At 42.6% G+C, this 25752-nt stretch overlaps 2 protein-coding genes across 3 annotated transcripts in view; one reads left to right on the top strand and one right to left on the bottom strand.

The window, feature by feature from the left end:
- AVL9 (AVL9 cell migration associated) overlaps window positions 1-12475 on the bottom strand; it is a 37575-nt gene extending 25100 nt beyond the window's left edge. Inside the window, exon 1 of one of the 2 annotated variants that reach the window (XM_061359395.1) lies at window positions 12195-12475. In XM_061359395.1, coding sequence (XP_061215379.1) covers window positions 12195-12260 — 66 coding nt within the window. In that variant the 5' untranslated portion in view covers window positions 12261-12475. The remainder of the gene's footprint in view (window positions 1-12194) is intronic. The other variant, XM_061359393.1, reaches the window with a different exon arrangement.
- Window positions 12476-15626: 3151 nt separating this feature from the next.
- Window positions 15627-19520, top strand: LSM5 (LSM5 homolog, U6 small nuclear RNA and mRNA degradation associated). The gene is made up of 5 exons (XM_061359407.1): window positions 15627-15781; window positions 16420-16515; window positions 16731-16758; window positions 17377-17449; window positions 19237-19520. Exons 1-5 carry the CDS (start codon window positions 15628-15630, stop codon window positions 19267-19269), a joined length of 384 nt encoding a protein of 127 aa, XP_061215391.1. The 5' UTR covers window position 15627; the 3' UTR covers window positions 19270-19520.
- Window positions 19521-25752: the final 6232 nt, after the last annotated feature.

Below are 25752 nucleotides of genomic sequence, written 5' to 3'. Positions count from 1 at the left end.
TTTCATTTATTTGTCATTTACCTTTCCCCTAGAAATAGAGAAAACCTTTCTATTCTTAGCACTACACTGCATGTCTACCACAGACTCTCATCATCAGCATCTTCATAATACTAATCCTTCATTTTCTTTTTCTATGAAGACCCCACTGGGTTTCCAGCCACTTTCACAAACTCTTTTTTCCAGAGGTGCATTTGGAATCCCAGACTGGTTTGGTTTGGAAGGGACCTTAAAGCTCATACAGTTCCAACCCCTGCCACAGGCAGGGACACCTTCCACTACAGCAGGTTGTTCCAAGCCCCATCCAACCTGGCCTTGAACACTACCAGGGATGGGGCAGCCACAGCTTCTCTGGGCACCCTGTGCTAGCGCCTCAGCACCCTCACAGGGAAGAGCTTCTTCCTAATGTCTAATCTAAAACTCCCCTCTGTCATGTTAAAGCCATTCCCCCTTGTCCTGTCCCTTTAACCCTTGTAAAAATCCCTCTCCAGCGCTCTTGTAGACCCCCTTTAGGTATTTCTTAAATTACCAAACAAAATTTAAACCCACCTTTATCAGTAAAAGAAACTGAACAGCAAGTTAAAATAGTTAAAGACACTGCAACTTCTCTCAAAGCACATGTAGCTATAAACGTTGAGCTGTAATATATACACATGGAAATTTTCCAGGTATATATACATGGAAAACAAAAGCATGGCAAAGCAAGCATACAGAAAACCTTAACGTTTGATGGATGATAAAAGAAAAACATGGTAAAGAACGAGAGTACTGAAGATGAAACAGCAACTAAATCAAGAAAAGTTAAATTCTTCACCTTAACACACGGTGTCACTCTTTCTACAACTGCTGCCAACTTAAAAAAGCACAAAGGACACCACCACAAGAAATCAGCCTTGCTACTTGCTGTATCAAGTTTTCTTATTCCTTGTATTATAGATGAGACCTTGAAAATACCCACAAAAAATGAAGGTCTGGTGAAAGACAAAAGTCCTGAGCAAAACATAAGTAACCCACAAAAATAATTAGGCAAGGGGGGAGAAAAGGAACCCAAACCAACAAAACATGCAATAGAAAAAGGATTAATTCTGGCAGGGGAAAGGGGAGGGAATCCAGACCCTGACTTGTAATTAATTACCAAGAATCCTCAGTCTGATATTTACGCTGAACAAAAGAGAAGAGCATCTGACTTCCGAAGGAGAGACACTGGAAATATCATCCATCCAAGCAGCAGAGGTCTGCTGTCTAGTACAAATATAAATCCAGAGAACTTCTTGCTATCCTTTTCAAATCACAGATATAAGAAAATTAAAATGTTAGAAGATTCATGTAAGTATCTGCAATACAGAAAAGGATTATACAGTCTGATGCTGTTCAGATTCAAACTGGCTGGCAGAAAACTTGGCAGAATTATTACTAAATTCTTGCAGGAGGACTAACTTCAGCAATAAATAAAACACAGTTCCTAAGTGTTAAGACACAGATAGTCAAGAAGCATCTACATTAACTTCCTGAATTAGATATTTTATTTCACTGCATGACCCACGGCAGGAGCTTAATTCCATCAAATACAGAGACCCCAGGTCTCTTAGACTTCAGTGAATACCTTCAAGCATTCCTCACAGCAAAATATGGTGAGTAAAGATCTAAGAAGCCAAGCTACTTTCAAGCACTTACAGAATTCCAATTTTATTTTGCATTCCAACCAAAATAATTAATTAGAAGACATAATAAAGGAAAAAAGGGTAGGGCAACTCAAGCTATGTAAGAAAAATGTATTCACTAGGGATATCCCTTTTCAAAGCCCAGAATAAAGCCAAGAGATCTGGCCTCCTGTGTTCTTTTGACAGCATGAAAGTTGCTGAGGAACTACTTTGTTGCAGCCCACAATACACTATCAGCACCTCAGCTGCTACCTGATACTCCCAGCAACAGGGCCTTCTGCAGGCGTTGACTGTTCCAAATTCAACTGAGCAGACATTAGACACTAATGACAACCTTGTTCTGTATCAGTCTGCTTCTTTCAAAAATGTGCTCTACTATAGAGATTTCTGTATACACCTGCATATGTGAGAGAATATCACAAAACTCAGATAAAGTAGAATTAAGACTGCATAAGTAGCTTGAACCAGCCTATTTTATAGATCTACTTTATGATAGACCTGATTTATGTTCTGATATAGTATCCCTCCCCCTCCCCAAGAGTATCCATGTAGGAAGTACCCTGGTTTCTAAGGAGGAATCACATCTGTGTAGTGTAATAGATCACTGCTTGTAGACGTACTGCCTCATACCATGGAGGCTGAAAGCGTGGAAGTAACAAAGCAGGAAAAAGAAAAAGGATAATCCAACAGCAAGGAGAGAATGCAATGACTTGGGGGAACTTCCTTCCACCCCTCCTCCGACTTAACTCTTTGAAATGAAATCACTGGGAACTCTTTAAATCAAACTTCTTGCCAAGTAGTCAGTGCATGTGGGATTCATATCAGCTGCCCACATGTCAAAAAGCACCACCTCCAAGACAGCTTTCCTTTTCCTAAGCATTCTGCAGTCAGAGAAAAGAGACACCTGCAGAGGATGATTCATCTGATCTGTTTCTTTCCATCGCCTTTGAAGAGAGCTTGCTCACACTTCTAACTTGCAGCTGACTGAATGAATGCAGATGAAACTCACCATAACTGCTCCCTGCTTGATTTCTACAGCTCAATTTGCAGACTTACATCAACTCTGCATATTAAAAAACATTATTTCAAACCCAAAGGATAAGAACATTGAGCAGCCTAAAAAAAAGAACTCCACAACCAACAAAAACACTGAAAAAACCATACCCCACAGCTCTTGAAAAGCTTGGCACAATGCACATATACAGAAGTGATAACAACAGGGTAGACAGAATCTCAGTTCTATCACTTCTGACTTGTTGAACAGCTGGAGCCTCAGTCAAATCCTCCTCTCAGCCTGTGTGTGCACAATGTACACTGTCCCCAGTCAAAGCAACCTAAAATAAAAGCTATTTTATTTCTCATCTTCCACTTTAAACCCAAGACGAACCTTGACAGGAGGATGCGATAGGACTACAGCGAGACCTGTCTCAGAGCTTTCACCCTCTTCACAGAATGAAGAGAAGCTAATTTTTTATTTAAATACAATGGATTTATGTAAAACTTTACATACATACATACATATAACCTGAAACCAGGACAATGTGCATACATAAGCATGCACTTCAATTTCCCTGTTGTCATTAATACACAGATGTATTACTGCAAATATGAAAAATAAAGTCTTTTAATAAAGATCGTTAGTCAACAGGAACAAAGAAATACATGCAAGTTCAGAGCAGACTGCTAGAGCAGTGTTTTGTCTCCTCATGTGAATTAAAGAAGACTTTCCAACAAAATGAAATTCAAATGCAAAGCTGAACTCCTCAGAGACATCAGAATAAGTTACGCAACACACAGACTAGAACCTCCACTCATTGTCGGGGATCTTCATTACTGCTGGAAATATTGCTTATGCCTGTCAAAGGGGTTTGATGGCAATGCTATCTGCCTGTTCACATTGTCTTGTTTTGTGAGCACATAGCTCTTGACGGATATCAGAACTAAAATCGATACAGAATGTTGTGCTGCGATTTAGTGGACAAATAAATGTGCTCTGCACAGAGGATTTCACCCTTTGTGGATTGCCAAATGAAGATAAAATACAAGGGAAAAAACCTCTCCCCTTAAGGAGATTTCCCAGCCAGAAGAAATTTACCAGCCATTTATTATTATTTTACTCATTTATTATTTTTTTACTCAAAGTAAAAAAGACGAGTGCAGGCAAGGAAAAATGTATTTCGCCTGCTATATTTAGGAACAAACGTGTTTTTTCTTTAAAAACAACACATTGATATTGTCTTCTGAATGATAAGTACAAAACGAGAAGTTAAAAAGCATTCATAAAAGAGGAATTTCCAATACATATAAACATGTCCACCCAAGGTATTACATTCAGACATTACACAGGAAGTTGGCATTAATTTTTACTCGGATAAGGTTGTTTCCCTTACCTGTGAGAAGTGTTTCGTGTTGGCAACCATGGTAAGATTCCAAGTAAGCACCAAATAGCGATCACCTAAAATGTGCTGGCAAGGCAGTATAAACTCATCCTCCCCCCTCCATCTACAATCACGTTTGAACTACTCCACTTACAAGTTAACCCCTCTTATTCAGCACAGTCACAATATCAACTCTCCTTTTTAATATGGGTGTTTGGGAAGATTTCTCTTCAGACAAGAAATGAAAAAACACGTGGACACAAGTAAGGTTCCCCATCAGTTCAATGAAGAGAGGGTTTAAACTCAAATCTCTATTAAAGAACCCTGAAAATATTTAGAATGACAGTATTATGTTAAAGACTAAGGATGCCTTCAGTCAACTGTAAAATCCAATCTGCAGGGAGCAAACCCACTCCATTCTCTGAACAACTGCTTTGATGATCTCTCCTATTGCTTGTACCGCACAAACAGGTAAAAGAATTGTCCAAAGGAAGAAAAGGTGATCAGCAAAATCCACTTACTACATTCCCATTCAGGAAAACTTTTCCCTTCATAAACCATTTCAGCACATTTCATTTTGAGCATACAAGCTCTTCCTCTCTCATTTAAGAAAGTAAAAGGATGTTGAGTATTGAGCAATGGTGATCAAAAAACCCTACTGATCAACTGAGCAACAGTAATCAAAATTACACCTAAACTTTGACCCCTCTTTTCATATAAGTCAGCATTTGCTCCTCACATAAAGCAGAGATTTTTAAAAGTTTTTCTTGATGTCCTTGATGTTCTTGATGGCACAGCCAGATGCAGAGAAAACCCGCATACCCATGATTTTATCTGAATCGTCATAACTGCAGCATGCAGCCAACTGGAAATCCAAGAACATTGTTGGTCTTTCAGCACAGAGATCAATTTATTATTGAAATCACAATTTAATCTGATTTAAATGACAAGCTTCCCCCATTGCTGTACGAGAGAGCCAACAGATCAGGATCTACAAGCTGAGGAACCCATCCATATAACAATAATGCCTATGCAATAATACATCTAATAACAGATTATTAAATATACATTATACATTTATCTGTGCAATAACTATGTATAATACACATGCATATTTATATAAACACAGATGCAGAATATGCATGATATGTATTTCTATAAATATGTTTTAAAATCCATTAAATTCACACAGATTAACAATGAAAGAAGCCCATGTATTACAAAAAGGTAGGGCAGAGTCTTTTCTATCTTTCCAGTTCCTGAAACTGGCACTGCCTCATGTTCCCATATTGCTAAAGCTATAGAGCTGCCACTTACACAAGTTCTAAGACACCATTTGTATTCTTTCAGATGCACAATATAACCACTCAAGTCTGCTTTAGAAACTCTCACCAGGTTAGTAAAGTTTTGACTTTTAGGCCCTTAAAATAGAAAATAACCTGAAACACTGAACCTTTGCATTTGCCATCAAAGTCATGCTAGGATGCATTTAGACACTCTTCCCAATTACTTAACACTTCAGTTTTGCAGTCATGCAGTTCAAGTCAGACATAAGTCCGGTGCCTTGGAACTTTAGCTTACATCATTCTCCTCAAAGAAAGTAAACAATGACAACCTCTCCACACACACATACTCTTCCCAGAAGTAGAACATAACACTACCGCAACCATTCCAGCCTAGAGGACTTGCTAGGGAATTCTGCCCTCAAGACAAGACTTTATGGTCTTACAGACACTAAGCTTGAATTCATATAGGATGAACTCTTAAGAAGATATAAGGTACCAGAGAAGGCAGCTTCCTTAATGAAACAAGAGAGGACAATCCTCTGCTCTACTCCTAACTGGTATCTGCTCAACACAGCAATTAGTATAGACTGGCGTCAGCAGCAGGCCTTCTTTCACCCCACAACCTGCGGCCTGGTGGCACTTCCTGTCCCCCAGGACAGCACCCAGACCTTATCACATACAAGACTCAAGACGCGCATCCTTTCCCCAGCTCTGCTGCATGCCCCAGTTCCCAATGGAAAGAAGCCCACGCATACTGGCAGGGAGCTGTCAAGTGGTCCAGTGAATCCTCCCTGTCCTGGGAAAATGAAGGACCAGGACTGTAGGGACATTTTAAAGTACATTTACTTGGCAGTTTAGAAACAGCCATTGTGTGTAATTCATACAGCCTATATTGCTGAACTGATGTAGTCCAAGAGAGCAATCCCCTTATATTATGAGCCACAGAGTATTCAGGGTCTTTACCATGGGAAACCAGATGGTGCCAGAATGGCTGTTAGTGAACATGCTCATTCCTTTCAAGTTTCAGCATTAGAGTTATTCCTCAGAACAGACAAATCTAGCTCAACAAACACAGTAACACCATGAAGTACAGAACACACTATGCTCTAGGTAACCTCAACAAAGCAAGCAGCCCCATGCACTGTCCTCCAGCATGTCAGAGCAGGCAAGGAACTTGCTTTTACATCTTGTATCCACAACTTTCTAAGAGTGCTGTCAGAAACAACATACCTGCCTAGGTGTAATAACTCAGGAGCCCATGCAAGGTGTGGGGCAGATTAACAAAAGCAGACACATAAAATAAGGCAATTTTAGGACAGGGAACACAAAGCTGAAACAGCAAGTTTCAATTTATTCCAGCTGGAGTGACTTTTGTTCAATGATTTACAGCTTTGAACCTCCCTCTATTATTGATGTATATAAATTACACTGCTTCCTCTACAAGTGTTGAGAGCCCGAGTTACTATTTGAAAGCATTCTGAAATAGGTAGATGAAAGGTGAGACAGAGGTACAAAAATAAAGTTTTTTTACTGATTTAGTATTCGTAGAACCCAGACTGGTTTGGGTTGGAAAGGACCTTAAAGCTCATCCAGTTCCAACCCCCTGCCATGGGCAGGGACACCTTCCACTAGAGCAGGCTGCTCCAAGCTCCACCCAACCTGGCCTTGAACACTGCCAGGGATGGGGCAGCCACAGCTTCTCTGGGCACCCTATGCCAGGGACTCACCACCTTCAGAGAGAAGAACTTCTTCCTAATGTCTAATCTAAATCTCCCCTCTTTCAATTTAAAACCATTCCCCCTTGTCCTATGTCTAGATGCACTTGTAATTAATTAATTTATTTAAGAGAAAGCTCACGATTTCTGGTACAGAACATTTAAAGAACTACTCACATATTATGAGACACATAAAGAACAGGCAGATTATAGGATGAAAGCTGATGATACTGACTATGGCAAGTGTCACATAGCTGCAATCAGGTATTTAGGAACTTCATCTCAATTCACGCATCAGGGCAACAAAGGAGAAAATATCCGGTATAGGATCCTTCAAAGAAATGCTTTACTTCCTTTCTGGAACTTCAGGGAAGCAACTGCAAGATTATGAAAGCATAGCACTCTTCATAGCTTGAACAACTAAACAAAGAAACAAAAAACCCAAACAGAAATCCACAACCCCTGTAAGTTTCACTTGAACAATGAACAAAAAAAATACTAAATAAGTGGATTACAGAGACATGCAAAGAACAGAACCCACCATTAATCCTGCATGAGAGATGAGAATCTGTGGCACTGTTTACAGGAATGTGAGATAGCAGCTACAGGTGTACTCAGCAATACACTGTGGATTTAAAACTTTTAGCATCCCATGCTAATTTGAATAGTCTTTCTAATAAAAGCTAAAAGCTTCTTTCCAAGTTTTAACCTGTTGAACATAAGCAAACCCACATATTTTAGACAACAGGGTAATCTTTGATACTCAGCCTATGCTAGGATTAACTTCATCTAGAGATTTCATGCTCATAATAGCCCTTTGAAGTGCTTAAATAATATTACAAACAAGGAAGAAAACAGAACGAATTGAGCTAATATTTAAAGGTTATTGTCAACAGAGGCAGGACAAGCACTTCAGCTCGATTTCAGCACAGTTCTTTTCCAAGTTATTTTGTGTTTCTGTTGCTCTTTTTAACAACACCTCGTTTAATCATTAGAGGAGATTACTTATTGCTTAACACCTGCCTACTGTGCTCCCCAGAACAGAGAGAAGGACCTTAATGACAACAAAGCACCTACTTCACTTACATGATTAAGAGCATCAAGTACATCTAACAATCACATCAACTACTGGGTTGACAAAGACCAAGAAGTGGAAAAAAAGTAATTCTCCAGGAAAACAACAGCAAACAAGCAGGGACAGGAACAAGCTGGAAGTGCTCCCCTTAACAAAAGAAAAGAAAGATGCCTTCAGAAGGCTGCCTGTGGAATCCTCTGAAGAGAGCAACCTCAAAATTTTCCTCTTGGAAATAAGTACTACAGTCAAGGGCACAGGAGACCTGGAAACATAGGCTGTTCTCAAAAGGGTTGATAAAAAGAGCAAAGCAAACTCGTTCATTCCTTAGACATCTCTTAATTCTAAACAAAGTCAAGCCTAATTCTACTTCACCCAGCAAAAAGACCCACAGTCCAACAGTGGGGCCTTGGAAGGAGACAAAGCAATTCCCTGACTCTCCTTCTCATCTGTAAACAGATGCATGTGCATTGTTTTCCAAGCCTATGCAAGATAAGTATGTTCCTGTACATTTCCAAACTGCACATAAAAGTTTTTCTCTATAGATTAATCAATTCTTATATGCAAAGATAATCAACAGGAAGACCTGTACACTTCAGATGTAAGCCTCAAGCCAGAATAAGACAGCATGTGTAAGAATCCAATTACCTCCATTACCAACAGCAATCCCAGACAGAGAATTCATGTCAGAGCTCAGTTTCAAGTTACACACTTCTGTACACATCAGCTTTATAGCACATATATATTTATCTCCCCCTTCTTCCATACTACAGTTTCAGAAGGAAAGTCATCTAAAGAAAACACCAAGAATCAAGAAATCCGTCCAAATATCTAACTCCACATGCATTCACTAGGAAGACTCTTTGAGAAAAGAGAAATGGAAACACAGAACCCGAAAGGAGCCTTCTCAGGTAAACCAGGTAAACTCTTCTTACAACAGGCAGGTTAGCTGTATGATATCTCCAACTTAAGCTCCCCAAATTCACCCTGACTTGCTGCCATTTAAAAGCTGCTTTGGAACTTTGCTTTTCTGCACTTAGTGGTTGCTTGCTTGCCATCTTCAGTGTGTCCACAGTCAGTTCATATCCACTTGTTCTTGTGCCAACACTGCCTTTTAGATTAAATGGTTGGGTTTCCCTCCTTATATTTTACTTTCCAACAGTCTCCTGGAATCCAATTCCATTTAATGCAGTTGTTCAATGAATATTTCAAAGGCCATTATGACACATGACAATCAAAAAGAGAAGCCCTAGGCTGTCACTTTCAAGGGACATTTTTCCACCTCCCCTACTAGTCTCACTGTGCCCCTGTAGTTGTCTTCTGCTGATGTCCACTCAGCAAACAGATCCTGTGAACCAACCACCTTAAAACTAACCCAAAACAAGGTTTGCTTTTTGGTCATCTCAGTTCCCTGTTTCAGCTCAACACACAACTGCCTCCATCTTCCAGCTTTGAAGAGGTAGGAAAGGAAAAGGGAAGAATCTTCCCATATTCACAGAGGCAGCTTAATAGTCCTCAGATGAAGACAACTGAAAGCCTCAAAATCCATTTTGTTATCCTACTTAGACAAGCTCTTCTACATTCTCCTTGAAAACAGACTGCCCAAGGACTACCTCATCCATTCCCAGAAGTGACAGAGAGAATCCAAATCCATTCTTCTGAAAGGTCAATCAGAATTTTTATGCATCAATAAAAATACTATTATATTCTAGGACTACATTTGCTGCCACTCTCACCCCCAAAACCACACCACTTCGGGAACTCATCCTTCATCATACATGGTCTCACTTTGCTCTTCCACAGGCGTCCTCATGTTAATTCCCAAGCCCATACTGTTATTATTCACTCCTATTGCATACCTTTGTAATGCACCCCATCTCTATCATTCTAGCATTCCTTATCATCCAGCTCTTCCACAACATTCCAGTCTTGCTTTGTAACACTGATTCCTCAAGTTTGCTCACCATAGCTCAGATTTCACTGTATACACAACACCAGTACCATGTATGTGTCCCAAATTCAGTCTTGAGAAACATCCTTTGTGAGCACCTCTCAGACCAGCAGCTCTTATTCTGACACAATATGCTGCTTCTTCTTCACCTTCATCCTATTCCTAATTCAGGTACCAGCTCCTGTGCTAATTCCCCATTATCTCCACGTTAGAAAAAAAGGGTTTTTTCACTGCTGTGTGATCTGTTTGCAAGTTGCAGGCAGATTCAAGATTCTCTCTTTGTTCTCCAAAGAAAGTAAATCACTTGTTCTTGCAAAAGATGCAGGTAAGCCAGGCATGATCTATCTCCAGTGAACACCCTTAGGAGTCAGTCTACTTAGTTTCATGTTGTTAATTAATTCTTTCCTTCATCAGTTCTCTAGAGACTCATGTGCTACTGATGTCAAACTCATTAGGCTATAGCTGTGCAGCTCCCTGCCTCCAGTTCTTTTAGGAGGCTACAGTTCAGTAACAAATCTGCTAAGTCAGAAGTAGAATACATCTGAAATTAGATTTCTGGTTAGATTTCCCTCAGGAAGCCTGGCTGTTTGTGGTTCTACAAACTGACCTTCTATTCCTGCAGTTCTCCCTGCAACACAGCTACCTTAACCCTTTCCCCAACTGCCTTCATTTCCAACTTCTCCAGTTCATTTCTTAAGAAACTTACAGAAGGATTCGGTTCAGAGGTATTCCAACCCCATTTTTGACAACACCTGAAAACATCCCTCTACAAACATTTTACTGGCAGCAAGATAAAATTCACTGCTACTAATGTATAGGTGGGTGGGGGTTTTGTGTGTGTTTTTTTCATTGCATCAACACTCTATAACATTACAAGGAAAAAAATACAGGCTGCAGAAGAAGACCAGAAGCAACAAGAGTGATCTCTGCTTTTATCTCCAACCTATGTCTTTTCCAAGAGGTCAACAACAATCTGCTCTTCCTCCTACTGATAACCAAGTAACACTCATCTCCTTACAGTCTTTGACAAAAAGTGACTGATAAATACTGCAAACCTTGCAACCTAGATAATCTGATCACTTCACAGGAAGAGCCTGCGAACATCCGCATGTGAACAGGCCCTAAGCACCCTGAGGAGAAATGATGCATGCCAAAACCTTGCAGATCTTTCAGAAAAAGAGATGGAAGAATACCTACAATGAATTACTACACTTCTGCTTCAGCCTCTGCTGGTACAAAGAATGGTTTTAGACATTACTATGCTGTGCTTATTTTGTTTCCTTAAACGTTAACAAAGATTAATTTAACTCTTTGCTACCTTGTATGAAACGTGTTTGTGTCAGACCTATTCTCGTATAGCCATCACCATGGCATTCATTATTGTTTTGTCAATGTTTTGTAAACACTACGGATGCCCCATGGACAAAGACTCACTTCAAGTCCATCACTACATCTATCTAGTCACAGCAAAGCAACTGTGCATGCAGCCCAGCTGGGTAACAGCATCTCCTGTTTCAAGGGTTAAAATAAGCCGAGCATGACAGACGTATGAAATGCACAACATAAACTTATTCTACTTTACAGGCTACAGGAAGCAGCCAAGCACTTAAGCAAGAAAGGAGCCGACACTCGAAACTTAAATCACGGGTAGTCCTGTCCCTTGGGGCCACCAGGCTGCGTGTGCGCAAGCTGTACCTGTGAGAGTAGTCCGGCAGGAACAGGAGGCAGGTAACAAATCTGTTTTCCACTTAACTCTCAGCCTGAACGCCCAACCCACAGCAGCCACGGCCGCAGCACCGGCAGCGGTCACGTACGCAGCCCAGCAAACATTAACCACCGCCCGGGGCGGGCTGAGTCATGGCCCCGCGGCTGAGGGAACCCCCGGCCCAGTCGGCGGGAGGCCGCAACCCTACTGTAATCAGCGACGCCTCGCCGGTTCCAGCCCGCCCTGAGGTAAAGCAAAGCTCCCCCCCCCCCCCCTTCCCCCGGCCCCATCGGACGCGCCCCCCCCCTCCCCGCAGTGGGTCCAGCCTGCCCGCGGGCCTCAGCCGGGCCCCCCCGCCGCGGGCTGAGGGCAGAGTATGGCAGGGAGAGAGAGCGGAAGAGGCAGAGGACGGGTACCGCGCCGCCTCACCTGGCAGCCCTTCTTGTGGTGGAACCCCACCACCACGATGTGCAGCACCGGGCCCCTGTTCTCCATGGAGCCCCGGCGATGGCCGCTCCGGAGGATGCCACCCTGCACGAGCTCTCGCTCCGCCTCCTGCCGCTCAGGGTCCGACAGGGATGAGAGCCCCCCCCCGGCTTGTGCTTCCGCAGCGCCCAGCCACGACCGGCAGCACCTCCCTCCCTCCGCCCCGTTGCCAAGGCGGGGTTTCGCTTCGGCCCGGCCCCTCAGGAGGTGCGCTCTGCCGTGTATCGGGGCGCCGCGGTGCTGTGCTGCTGCTGCTGTGCCGGGCAGTCGGGAGGAAACAGCCCATAGAAATCATTGCCAGGGCGTGCGGCTGCGTGTTATCCTGAGGCCGGGAAAACATAATGGAGGCCGGGCAATGCAGTCGCTGAGGCCTTCCCGCCAGTCCTGGTCCCCCTTCTTGGTGGTGGTCTACTTCTTCTCTGAGCAGATCTCTTAAAGCTCCCCTGAAGCGCAGAGGACAGCACATCCTCGGCTGCATCCTTCCAGCCGAACGCGTTAATGGTAGTACAAAAGGGAGTCTTGGATGGTTTCTGTCCAGGTTTGTCAGTTTGGATGCTGAAAATGAGAAAAATCAAGTAAAAGCTTCTGTTAGCACTGCTCTGCTGCTAAATGTGTGTTATGATCCCTGCCTATGGGAGGGGGTTGGAACTATATGATTTTTAAGGCCCCTTCCAACCTGTTCTATGACTCTGTACCCTAGAAAGACAGTTCAAAGGTTCAAAAGCACAGGAAAATTTAGTGTCGTTTAAAATCATAGTGCACTCAGGCCATCTTCCCTCTTCAACCTGTGTTATGACTCAATTCTGCTTATATTAATCAACAGCATTCAGTAAAGACTGGACTTTGAATTATTAAGGTTTTCTGGTGGAAATTGATGGAATTATTTTTGAAAGAACTGTAAACAAATAATGCTTAAAGAAAATCTCAACACGAGCACAGTATCCAGAGTCTCAGATTATAACAGGAAAGCATGTAATTACATAATAGTTCCTCAGCTTCAACAGAAGTGCCATTATAGAAAAAGTATACTGCAAGGAACACAGGATAAGCTACAAAGAACAATCCAGCTCTGGCAAGTGAATGATTTCTTGGTTAGTCTGTAACTTACTGTTTAGTATCATTTTAAAAAGGAAAAGGGTACAAAGTATTGGCCATTGTCTACTGCAGTAATGAGATATCTCCCCAAAGATGCATGGGAGTGTTTATAGCTCATACTCAGTTCATTGAGGAAAGTGCAGTCTGACATCACTCTTCCTGCTATGGATTTTGCATTAACAGAGACATCTGTATATGATACTGCTGGATAATTATAGCTTACTGCTTCTCTAAATAAATTATTAGATTTTCTTTTTCTGCTTGAAATTTTCTTTCCTGCTAAGACAGTAAAAACGTTGGATTGACAACACCAACCTGTTGCAGGAAAACTGGTTGATATAATCTGTGTTTTGTTTTGTTTTTTCACAGTTCACCCAGCATGTATTTATGAGAAAGAGAGCTGCTACCTTACAAGCTCTTAGAGAAGTCACAGCATTTTCCTAAAGGATTTTTTTTTCTTGGTGCATAGCTAGCAAACAGCAATGAAAACTCAGCCCTACAGTTTTTCTGTTACTCAGAGGTAAATATTTTACTTAAGAATCATTATCTATTGTATCATTACCATAGTAACTGTAATTCATAGAAGCACGGAAAGGTTTGGGTTGGAAGGGACCTTAAAGCTCCACACCCCCGTGCCACGGTCCAGGACACCTTCCACTAGACCAGGTTGCTCAAAGCCCCATTCATTCATCAGTTCATTAGTAATTCTGCATTTCATAACAATAAAAGCAGTTCTTGTGTCCACTTGCTTTTGTGCCAACACTGCCTTTTAGATTAAATGGTTAGTTTTTCCTCCTTATTTTTCACCTCCTGACAGTCTGCATGTCAGACTGCGCGTAATGCAGTGGTTCAGGAAACTCCATGTGCAAACATGGCAAGCAAAAAGAAAAGACTACCACTTTTAAGAGACTTTTTTCCACCCCCTTGCTAGTCTTCTCCCTGTGCCAATGTAGACACCTTCTGCAGATGTCTGTCTGCAAACAGAACCCATGAACTTGCCAGCTCAGAACCAACCCACCAAAACAAGGCTTATTTCTTGGAAGACTCATTTCGTAAGCCTGCATAGCCAAGATTTTCCAAGTCCTTTTCCTCCTCTTCCTCTGAACCAGACTATGCAAGGACTATCATCCATTCCTAGAATTGACAGAATGGGTTTGAATCCACTTTACTGAAAGGTGAATCAGAATTTTTATACACTGAGAGATACACAGCAAGTGGGCTGTTGAAAAATAATACATATCATACTAATTGTTTATCTTTTTGTGCTTGACAAGTAGAGTTGACTTGGAGACATCCGATGAGACACACTTGAAATTTATGTCCTACTATGGAGAAGATCAAAGCACAGTGGTAAATGAAGCCTGCATGAATCCATGATCAACAGGGAAAACAGAAGTGTCAGTAATCCTCCAGCATCTATCAAGCTCCATGATGCCTGTGTCCCTGCTTAAGTGGCTCTGCCCAGGTTCTGCTCAGGGGATCCTCTGTTTGGTGAGGTAAAGAAATTAAGCTTCCTCTTCAGATTTCATCTGTGGTTCTGTGCCTGTCCCCACACTCTGCCTGTGCCAACTTATGTCATCATTACAACTACCCCGACTGCCACCTTGTACACACTTTGCTCCAGGGAGAGACACAGCCCTGCACCCTCGCTATGAGGCAAGTCTGCCCTCACCTTGCTCTGGTCACCGTGAAGTGGTCCTGTGTGGAGCCGTGTGGCATCTGCTGATGCCAGAGGTTGGATTTGACTTTGTGAACATTCAGAGTTGCCTGGGAACTAAGCACACAAGAACTGAGCTAGCCGCCCTGCAGCCAGCAGCTCTACATCCTCCAAAGGTTCATGCCCTCTAAGGGCAGAGGGTGGAATTTATTTGGGCTTGATTCTTCCAGAGGCAGCCTGGCACAAAATGTGCGATGCCTCTGGATGTTGAAATACCAGTTTTATCTAACTATAGACTGGTTTGGGTTGGAAGGGACCTTAAAGCTCACCCAGTTCCAATCCCCTGCCATGGGCAGGGACACCTTCCACTAGAGCAGGTTGCTCAGTGCTGCAGTATGAAGCAAGCAAAGTGTATTTGAACAACCAGTGATTTTTGCTCCAAGCCATGTGTATACCCAAAAGGGCTTCCAAAAAATCCTTCCTGCTGCAGCCCACTTGTGAATTAATGAACAAATCTGGGTGGGGAAATAAAGATAGCTCTGGTGTACAGCGATTAAAATCCTTCCACCTGCCACTCCCCGCGAAAAGAAGAGCTATTTGAAGGGTGGGTGAGTGTATTTACTCATGGGGAACGGCGGAGCGACTCCTCTGCGATCCGCTTATCGGGGCTGCCGCACCGCCCTTCACATCTGCAGCGGGAGGTGGCAGCGATTGGTCAGGCCTGGGTCCAACATGGCGGCCACCGCGACCAGCAACCCGTCTCAGCTGCTGCCGCTCGGTAATCGGCGGTGCTGCTGCGCCGCTCCGGTGTGCGATGGGATGGGGTGGAATGGGATGAAATTAAATGGAATGGAATGGGACGGGACGGGACGGGACGGAAGGGAGAGGAAGAAAAGCCTGTTTGCGGGCACTTGTGGTCGGTGTGAGCGGCGCGGTCGCTTGGCGGGAAGCTTGAATGGGGTGGACGAGTTCGGGAGGCTCCTGCAGTAAGCGGGGATCCCGGTGGGTGTCTGTGGGTGCGGAGCAGACAGCGGCTGGGGCCGAGTGTTGGTGTTCGGCCAGTGTGCGGTGATGAGCTGCGCACCCTGGCAGTGCTCAAGGCCAGGCTGGACGGGCTTGGAGCAACTTACTCTAGTGGAAGGTGTCCCTGCCCGTGGCAGGGGTTTGGAACTGGGTGAGCTTTAAGGGCCCTTGAAACACAGACTGATTCTATGACATTAAAGTGTTCTCACCGAAGGGAACGTCTTCCTGCAGAGTTCCAGCCTCAGAAACGTGGTCGTGTACTAGCAGTACAGGTGCACCTTTAAAAATAGATTTCCACTGCACACAGTGTCAGGGGTTTTGTTCAAAAGAATGTCTTGTTCTATAAAACAGTCTCTTGTACCTTTCAACTTTGTTGTTTGTTTTTATTTACAGAACTTGTGGACAAGTGCATAGGCTCCCGCATTCATATTGTAATGAAGAGTGATAAAGAAATTGTTGGAACACTTCTAGGATTTTTTGACTTTGTCAGTGTCTTTTGATGGAAATGTTTTATGCTTCAGCTCATTCATTTGTTGTATTTGAGAGGGGTTTGAGTTCACTGGATAGAAACTTTTTGTATGGGTCGGTTGTATTATTCTGGTATTTTTATTTTACAGATAGAATTACAGTTCAGTAAAAATGAAAATAACTTTATTTTGATTTTAAGACTCTGGGTCTTATTTTCTTTGATTCTGGGTATTCAGATATGGTGTTAGAAGATGTTACAGAATTGTAAGCATTATTTCTGTTTGGTTTCCTGAGAAAAAAATATTGTGTAAAATTTATAAGCAAAGTGGGTTTGCATTTTTTGAATACTTGCCAGCTGAATAGTTTATATCTTGGAGTTAAGCTATAGGTGGTGATGTGTCCAGGACAGCTGTGTCATAGAGTAGCTGTTGCATGATGTATACTTGTAATCAGGTTCCTATTTTGTAGCCTTAATTTTGCACGGGTTGTGTGTAGAACTTGCCAGTAGTTTGTTTGCTTTTACATTTTCTTAAGGTCTAAGCAAAGATTTAAAAAGCTGGCAGACATAAAGATAAGTATTTATTACTTTGCTGTGCTGTGTTTATATTTGAAACCTATTTTGAGTGTTGATGGTATTCAAGAAATTGCCAAGATTTAGAGGGTGAATCTGTGTCTTTGTGTACTGAGCAGAAAAGTACAATGGAACTTTATAGTTGGCAGGTAGCTTTCTTTACCCAGGTGGTCAGTTACACTGCAGTGTGGGTGATGTCTTTGTTAGTTCCAGCAATTGTCATCTGAATGCAGAGATGTTTGTCAGTTCTGTAATCAAAACTTGAAATATTCCTGGTTACATGTTCTCATGTTCTTCTAATGCTGCTTCAGTGAGATTACACCTGAGGGTAGAAGAATCACAAAACTAGACCAGATTTTGTTAAATGGAAATAACATAACAATGGTAAGTCATCGTGGTTAAGAGGCTGCATGCATTTATTTTCTGTACCTGTAAGTCTGTTAGTAATTAAGTTAAATTTACTTTAAGCTGAGCTTTCCAGAGAATTCTATTGCATAAGGTACTTTCAAATACCTTCCAGGGCATATTTGTCTGTGAGTGGTGCTGTAAAAGTGGTATTATTGCCTTACTTGGTTCACGTTACAGCTTAAAAACAATAATAATAAAAAGAGCATGACCCTGATTTTACTTAGGTGAATGTTTTTCTGATCTTGAGGTGTGCAAAGGAATCGCTGGTTTTGTTACCCACTCTGGAGGCTGGTTCATACAGTGGCTTTAAACTCCTATGAGTGTTTGCCTGCCTAAGTATGTAGGAGGAATACATCTATTTTATCCATTATTTTATATATAAATGTGTTTGCACACTTTGGATGCTTATAAGCATGTTGATTCATTTGGTGGTAATTATCCACCTGGTGCTCAGAGAGCTGTATGTACCTTTATGTGCTCTGAAAAAATATCTGGAGGCCTGTTGGATGATGCCAGATGGAAAGCACCATGGGTTTTGTTTCTCATGTGCTGATGTATGTAGATCAGTAATGAAACAGTAATTAGATATTGTGGTTATGCATCCTTAAGCTGGATTCTGCAACTTCCTAAACACTACAGAAGCAGACCCAGATTTTTTTGCTTCTCTGCATTGAAGTCTGGAGTACCTACATAAGGGCATTCCTAATTTTGTGGGAAGAGAAGAGGAAGACTGACTTAGATGCAAGTTGGCTCTGTGTGAATGAGGAATAATCTCCATTTTGCTGTCATACCTACCTTGCACCTCCTTACTGTGTGTCTCAGCAAGTGCCATCTTGACTTCATTTCTAAGCCTTTTTCTGCTTTGGTTATTGTTCTGCATCCTTGAAGGACAGTGCATGTTCTGACTCCCTGTATGGGGTAAAACTACTACCGTCCAGTTCAGCTGGTGGGATGCTGCCCACGAAGCAGAAGCTGGGGATTCTTAGAGTGCAGATATTCAGCAAGGCATGGATATGTCTCTATATTAGATCTTATGTCTCTCTGCGGGGCACGTCTTCCCACATCAGGAAAACTATGCTTTAGATTTTTTCTTACTTTGGTCCCAAAAGCAGCAGAGCTCTTTGTCTTTAGAAGCGCTCAGCTAACTATTAAGAATGTGTCAGTGAAAGAAATTATCTTCTTATTCATATTTTTCCTTTTGCATTTCTTTTTCTGTTGTTCAGTTGTCTTAAAGAAAGTTCCTTACTTTCGTCACAGGAAAATGCTGTGCTGACTTACCCTGCTGCCTGTAGAAGGGTTCAGGCTCTATTAGTTTTTGGGCTGTGCTTAGCAATAGGAGTCAGAAAGGGGAAACCAACTTCCCAGTATAGCGACAGCCTGGGGAAGAATGAGCAATTGGGGAAATCCTGCATGAAAGGAAGCATGTTCTATGTCTTTTTGAAAACAAGCTGTAGTGTTTGTAGACAAAAAAAAAATCTCCTTGGAATGAATAACAAAGACAAAACAAAAACCATGTATTATCTAGAAACTCCTTTATGTCTTGTTAAACATTCTTTGTATTTTGGAGGTTCTTTTTGGGACGTGCTTCTCTTGCTGTACCTGATTTCCTCTGTTGTCAGAGGAAGATAATATCAAATCTAAACACCACTTTTGTGGTCTACCATGAAGTCTCCATCTGCCAAAATCTTGTAAAGCAAGAACTGTCACATATGAGTTTGTAAAACTTTATGGCACTAACACACAATTGTCTTATTCTTTTATAGCTGGTTCCTGGAGGAGAAGGACCTGAAGTATAAATTAATACAGTTGTCGTCTATGAAGACATATATATATGTATGGAATATAATATAAATAGAGCTTTTCGGATATGGGTGTGTTTGTTGGTTGTTTATTTTGTTTATGCACTCTTGCAGTTGATACTTGATAACAGACAGGGATTTCCTCTTCAGGAAAGGTGCATTGGTAATGATGATGCTGACTTCATAACTTGAAATCATTATTTTTTTGTAACAATGCACCGATCTGTCCTGAATGAAAGGCTTTCTTTTAGTTACTGTGTTTTGTTATGTAAGTGCACAAGTTAGTTTTTTAACTGGTTGATGGAGTGGAAAGTCAGTGTTTAGTTTTTCTACATCTGTTGCATTTGTTTATGACCCAAGTCTATATAAAATACAAGTTGTGAGCTAAGAGATTGCTGTTCTTTGGAGTACAGGCAGATACTAAGCTGGATCATTTGATTAAACACTCCTTGTATCTGTGTCACCAGAAACTGGTACAGTGCTGGAGAATGCTGAAAAGCTCTTTAAAGTGGATGCATCTGTTTGATGCTCGGCAGCCTTTGGCTCTACTGGCCTTGAGGTTCATCTCTCTTGGACATCTTTTGCTTGGTAGATACACTTTCTTGTAGTAAACACACTGTAATAGTATTTGGCTAGTGAGGAGGGACAGGGCAGACTTGGTTCATGTTTGTGGGGAGTGAAGAAGGCTGGAGTTACAACTTCTCATCCACGTCAGCGGTGACTGCTTTCACCACTAAGTGGTGCCGTGTATCCTTAATTAAACTGGGAGCTGCTGTGTGTATGTATAATTAAATTGGGAGCTGCCCCTGCCTGCTTGTGAAGTTCAGAGTAGTCCTTTTAGAATAAACATTCTTTTGGCTGCATCTGTTCTCCTGGGATATAAAAACTTGACAGATGTTTGGAGCAACTGCTACGTTAAGAGAACGTTTATAAAGTAAGGAATTGCCATTTCTGTTTTGTCATGGTGGGCAAACAACTGATTCTAAATCATGTTCACTGCAGCTTATGCTTTCATAATGCAGTATTCAACTGATCTCAATGTGTAAATGTCTTTGGAGATGAATCACAGGTGCCTGCTGTTACTGTAGACAAGGAGCGCACAGGCTCACAGAGACAGGACATGCTTTGCCTTCCTGCCACCAGAAGAAGAGTTGAAGAAGGGGGCTCGGGAGCAGCAGACTTCAAGGAAGATCCTTTTGCCTTGCTTTATCTGTCAGAAAATCTGCCTTCTGGTAGCTGGGTCCTGCCTTGAAATACATTGAGAACTTTTTACTTTAGCCTCTGAAAAGGGAGACTCCCTCTTTTCTCCCAGGGAATGTGGTATTTGGACTTGCTTGTTCTGAATATCTGCAATTGTCATGTTCAGATGCATGGTGACAAGCTGTACCATTGACTCCCTGGATGGATTTTCATTTCTGTCCCTGTTTCCTTCTCCAGCTTTTTTTTTTTTTAATACAGTAAAAAATGCTCTTTGAAGTTGCGTTTGATTGGAATATCAGCAGTTGGTCTGGGCTCCAGACACTTTATTTCCTAGCAATAAGCTGAGTCTTTCCATCAGAACAGTTAAAGCATTTCTAGCCAGTGTAGTAATGTGTGTTGTGTTGTTTTTTTGTTACCAGTAAGATTCTGTACATGTTCCAGTGTGTGCACTTGATTTCTGCTTCACTCAGGATTTTGAAAATGGTCTTAAACTGAAGAGAGGTTTCATGCTTGGCCAAGGAAAAGAGAACATCTGGACTCAAAAACAACTTTACAGGGGGAAAGGTGAACTATTTTACATCTTTGGGTTTTTATTCTGATAGCACGAGCATCTTGTTCTCTCAGGATTTTGTTATGTCTAGGAAAAAAAGCTCGGTGTTGCCTCACCCTCCTTTTCTGGTTATGGGCTTTTTCCGTCACTTAGAGGAAGTGCTAAGACTGCTACATTTTAGGAAGACATTTTAATTCATGACTTGGAGGTCTGCACACATCACTCTAAAGGCAGTTTCTATGCATACAAATGCTGTTAATCCTTTATAATATGAAATGAGAGAGTTTATAAATTTTAGCTGAGAATATGAAGTATTCCAGGTGGATTTGGCTTGCTTTCATTCAGTATCTCTGTAGCTTGTTGCTTTGGAAGTGAAGGTAATAAGCTTTTCAATGGAATGAGTCACTGCTGGTGTGGTTTTTTTTTCACCTCCCCTAGAAATCTAGTGCTTAATCATATTGCAGTGTCCTGTAGAAGTTGTGGACAATGGTGTCCACTTGGGGTGCCACTACAAGTAGGTCATTTAACATAGTAACCCTAGGCTTTAAAAACATGTGAAAGTTATGCTTAAAGTTTAGAGCAGGGAAGTCATCAGGTTAAAATAACTTCCTGCTTATGCCATGCAAAGTGATGGCTCCTCTCAGTTTTTGTGTTTTGTAGGGTTTTGGGCTTTTTTTCTTCTTTAAGATGGCATTGGTTGCAGTGCTCTTTAGTTTTGCTGCGTGGCTAACTGGCTTAGCATGGACGTGGTTCCTCTCTACCTACTACTTCAGCTTACTTGCAGCCGTAGTTGACAGCTGTTTGGAGTTGTGAAGCTGTATGCTTACACTATTAACAATATAGGCTTTCCCTGTCCAGTATCTAGACCCTTTTCAGGATTTATTATGTATTGTGTTTTTTATCACATGAAATGAAAAGAGATTTCTGGCTTGCTGTTGGCTTTTAATAGGTGTTTTATCCCTGGGGAGTTGCCCAGCAATTAATTAATTGACTTTGGTGTTCAGCTGAAGGACATTTTTCATACCTGTGTTTAAATATTGATGCTAACAAGCCATCATACCCATTCATAGATTTACAGGTCCTTAAGCAATAGGTGTATTTTTTAATAAAGCCTGATCTTTTTAGCAAGAAGCATTGAGTCTGCCAGCTTGTGTAGCACTTGCAGCTTTTCCCTATCAGCAGACTTTGCAAAGGGGAAAACCTGTATCAAGTACACAGCATGGTGATGGTTAAAATCCTAAGCTGTGAACCGGTCTCAGGAGGAATGCGTGTGACTGGGGGTGTTTGTGGTGCACCATCACTATCACTTGCTTAGGAAAGTTTTGAAGAAGGAAGTATTTGCTGTATGGAAGATCCTTGAGGACGATTTCTGACACTGCTGAAGTTTATTGAAATTCTTGCACTGGTTTCAGTGGGTATGCAGGTTTGGTTTCTGCTCGTGCATTAAATCTGAAAAGAGCAAACCTGCATTTGAAGGAGGGTTTTATATGAAGGGTAATCAAACCAATAACCTATTTAAGAGTTATTTTAGAATACTTGGAGTGTCAGCTAAAGGCAAATGAGTAAAGTTTGCTCCTACCTATACTCATATCCCAGAATGGTCTGGGTTGGAAGGGACTTTAAAGCTTATCCCAGTTCCGAGCTCCTGCCGTGGGCAGGGACACCTTCCACTAGAGCAGGTTGCTCCAAGCCCCGCCGCTCGCAGCGGTAGCGGCCGCGGGTGGCGCACAGGGAAGGAGAAGGAGCCCCTGGAGCGGCTGCACCGCGTGGGAGCGCTGCTGGGGAGCGGCGGCTCCGGGTCCGTGCCCTCGCGGTCCGCCCGTCCGACGGCGCCCCGGTAAGTGGCGGGGAGGCGGCGGGTCGGGGCCAACTCAGCCCCGCGCTACCCTCGGCTTGCAGGTGGCGGTCAGAGGCGTGGGGCGGGAGCGCATCTCCTGTGCGGGGGTGAGCCGGTGGGAGCGGGGGGGGGCGGGCAGGGAGTCCTCGGGGGGTGCCCTGTCCCGGTGTGTCCGGGAGGGGGTCACGGAGCATCCCCCAAAGCATCTCAGTGGAGAGTGGTGTCCAGTGACAATTTACAGAGATGGGGTTTTAGGTGTGTAACTTGAGGATATCCGTGTTGGAGGGGCTGTTCCTGGATGCCCAGCTCCTGGTTTCCATCTTAGCACAGTCTTAGGAACAGGATCTGGACATTCACACTTACGGAGCTGGTGTCTTGGTCATTGTAGAGTGGTGTCCAGTGAGGCTCTTAACAGAGATGGAGTCTTAGGTATGTTGTTAAGTAAGGATATCCATGTTGGAGCGTTCAGTGTTCGTGGGATTCCCATGTACAAAGACTGGACACCAAACACAATGTAAACAATCAAATGCTCTAGTCTCTTCATTGAGTTACTAAATGTGAAGCAAATATACACTAACATGAAGCAGCTTACATACATACTGACCCCTGGTTGCACAGGATACTGCTGAGCAGGAGAAAGCAACAGTACATGTTGCCCTGTCAGAGGGATGGTAGGCAGTGCGTCATGAGGGTGTCCCCTGAATCAAGATGTGCATCTGACCTCACCCATCTATCCCTGCACAGGTCCTTAAGTCCCCTCTTGGGTTGGAGTGGAAAATTGCCAATTGCAACACCAGTACACACGTGGCCAGCGTGTGAAGGGATGTTTACTGGTATAAGACTCCCTTGTGCTAAGAGTGGTTAACTGCCCTATTTTCAAGGTTATGTTCCCACAACCTGTGCCAAACAGTACTTTTCCATTTTTTGTGTGTTTCACCACAGACCATTATCTGTCGTCTCTGATACATGCCACCCTGAAGTCTGTGGTTGGAACATGCCGATATCTTACCATCCATACTACAGTTTTATATAATATACTGTCTACAAGGGAATAGATTAGCACTGAAAGACAAGGAACACAACAAAAAATACGTAAAAACCCAATACCTACTACTAATAGTAATATAACAGCTTTTTGCAGCTAGTCCCACACTCATGTCCATCCCTGAAAGGGGTTCCACCTTGTGTTTTCTGCTAGGTGAGGGTCTTTAACTTTTGTATTTGTGCATGTATTGGACTGGATTAGTTGCTTAAATTCATGCGGCATAACCCATCAAAGTCTTCACACCCATGCTTGTGTACCAAAAGCAAAAATATCAATTGCTGCCCTGTTTTGCCCCTTGCACGATCAAGGCGGTGAGCACTCTGGCTTTGGTTCTTCACAGATTGGTAACAAGTCTCCAGATGGCATGGAGGAGAAGCAAAGCAAATCATTGATGTCCAGGTTCCAAAAACAATATTTCACCAGTGTGTTGGCCAGATATACTGGGAGTCTTGGGAACCTGGAGATAGATGCTGCTACTTCCGAAGACACAGTCCTTAACTTTTCTTATCCCCTTCTCTGCTTAAGGAGTCTTAAATCACACAAGAGCAGCTTCTTGACACCAGCCTTTGAGAATACAAGGTGACAAAACCTGCTTTAGATGACCCTGCTTGAGCAGGGGATTTGGACTACATCTCTTGTGCCACCCCCAGGCTTTTTGGCCTGCCCTTTCCTCCTGGATGGTCTTCTTACAACAGAGGAGGCCATCCCTTCCCTCAAGGTCTGGCATGGCATGTGTCCCCACCACTCAGTGCCTACTGGATTGCAGCCAACAGCGGAGCAAAAGGTTCTTTGTGACAGAGGCCAACCCAGCCTTGCCCTTGACTATGGTAGGAGGTGTTTGGTCAACCTCAGTCTTTGCACCTTGTTGTCAATGCAGAATTTCACCTGCCTCATCCAGTAACAAGTCACTCTCATGGCAAAGCGCATACAGATTTACATTAGCAGTATAACTACTACAGGGTGCAGCAGAGCATTGAAGATACTGGTGGCAGTGGGGGACCATCCAAAGAAAATTTCCCACCAGTGGTGTTCTCTGATCCTCTTAATTTGTTCCACTACCTGCTTCATAACACTACCATTGTGATGTACAGTTATTAGGATCTTTCTAGCTTCTGCCTTAGCATTTTCTAGCAGCTGCTGCAGATTTGCATGCTCTAACTCTTTTACAAGTGACAAATACATAAGATGCAAGGTGTAGTTTCTTATTAGTACCTGGTTACTAAATACAGGTGGTTTATACACAAAATTGCAGCCTCTAATAACAGCTGTGTTGCAAGCAGACATATTTGAGTCATTAAACACAGTCTGGTTATAGACACTTTTCAGTTGCCCCCAAGTGATGTTTTGCGAATCATTTCTTTTTTTCTTCCTCTGTCTCATTCTGCTCAGGGTCTCCAAGGTCAGCTCCTGCATCTGAGGCATCGGGTTCTTCAACTTCTCTGTCCAGCTCATAATATGTCTTGAAAAACTGCAGGCAGCCACCGTGGGCCTGTAGGTAGGAGAACACAAGTATATCTCCCTTGCCCAGGTTATCAGTTCCACAGGCCCTTCCCATTTCTGCAGGCCCAAAGGATCATGATACAACACTTTACCCCGTTCTGAATGTGGACTATCAGAGCCAAAATGTTGTTGTGCTGCCATGACAGGAGTATTCATGGAAGATTGAGTGCAATTTAAAAAATTCAATGTATAGATGGCATTGTCTAATTGTTCTTGAGGGACAGTATTCCTCCTTTTTTGTTTTTGTAGCACGGATTTCAGAACAGTGTGAGTTCATTCCACAGTCCCTTGGCCTCCTGTAGGGAGTGGGGAATACCAGTGACATGCGTGACACCCCATTGCTGTAAA

Source organism: Neopsephotus bourkii, unplaced genomic scaffold (genome assembly GCF_033783945.1).
Source record: "Neopsephotus bourkii isolate Nb327-2 ecotype Australia unplaced genomic scaffold, CSIRO-AGI_Nbou_v1 NB_973, whole genome shotgun sequence".
In the NCBI taxonomy this organism is placed as follows: Eukaryota; Metazoa; Chordata; class Aves; order Psittaciformes; family Psittacidae; genus Neopsephotus; species Neopsephotus bourkii.
Note: the sequence above shows the minus strand (reverse complement) of the source record. Positions and strands in the feature narration are given on the sequence as shown.

Excerpts from the sequence above, each read along its gene's own strand:
- LSM5 (XM_061359407.1), top strand. The coding sequence starts at position 15,628 with ATGGGGAACGGCGGAGCGACTCCTCTGCGATCCGCTTATCGGGGCTGC. Across the intron at positions 15,782-16,419 it reads GTCTCAGCTGCTGCCGCTCG|AACTTGTGGACAAGTGCATA; the intron begins GTAATCGGCGGT and ends TTTTATTTACAG. Across the intron at positions 16,516-16,730 it reads AGGATTTTTTGACTTTGTCA|ATATGGTGTTAGAAGATGTT; the intron begins GTGTCTTTTGAT and ends CTGGGTATTCAG.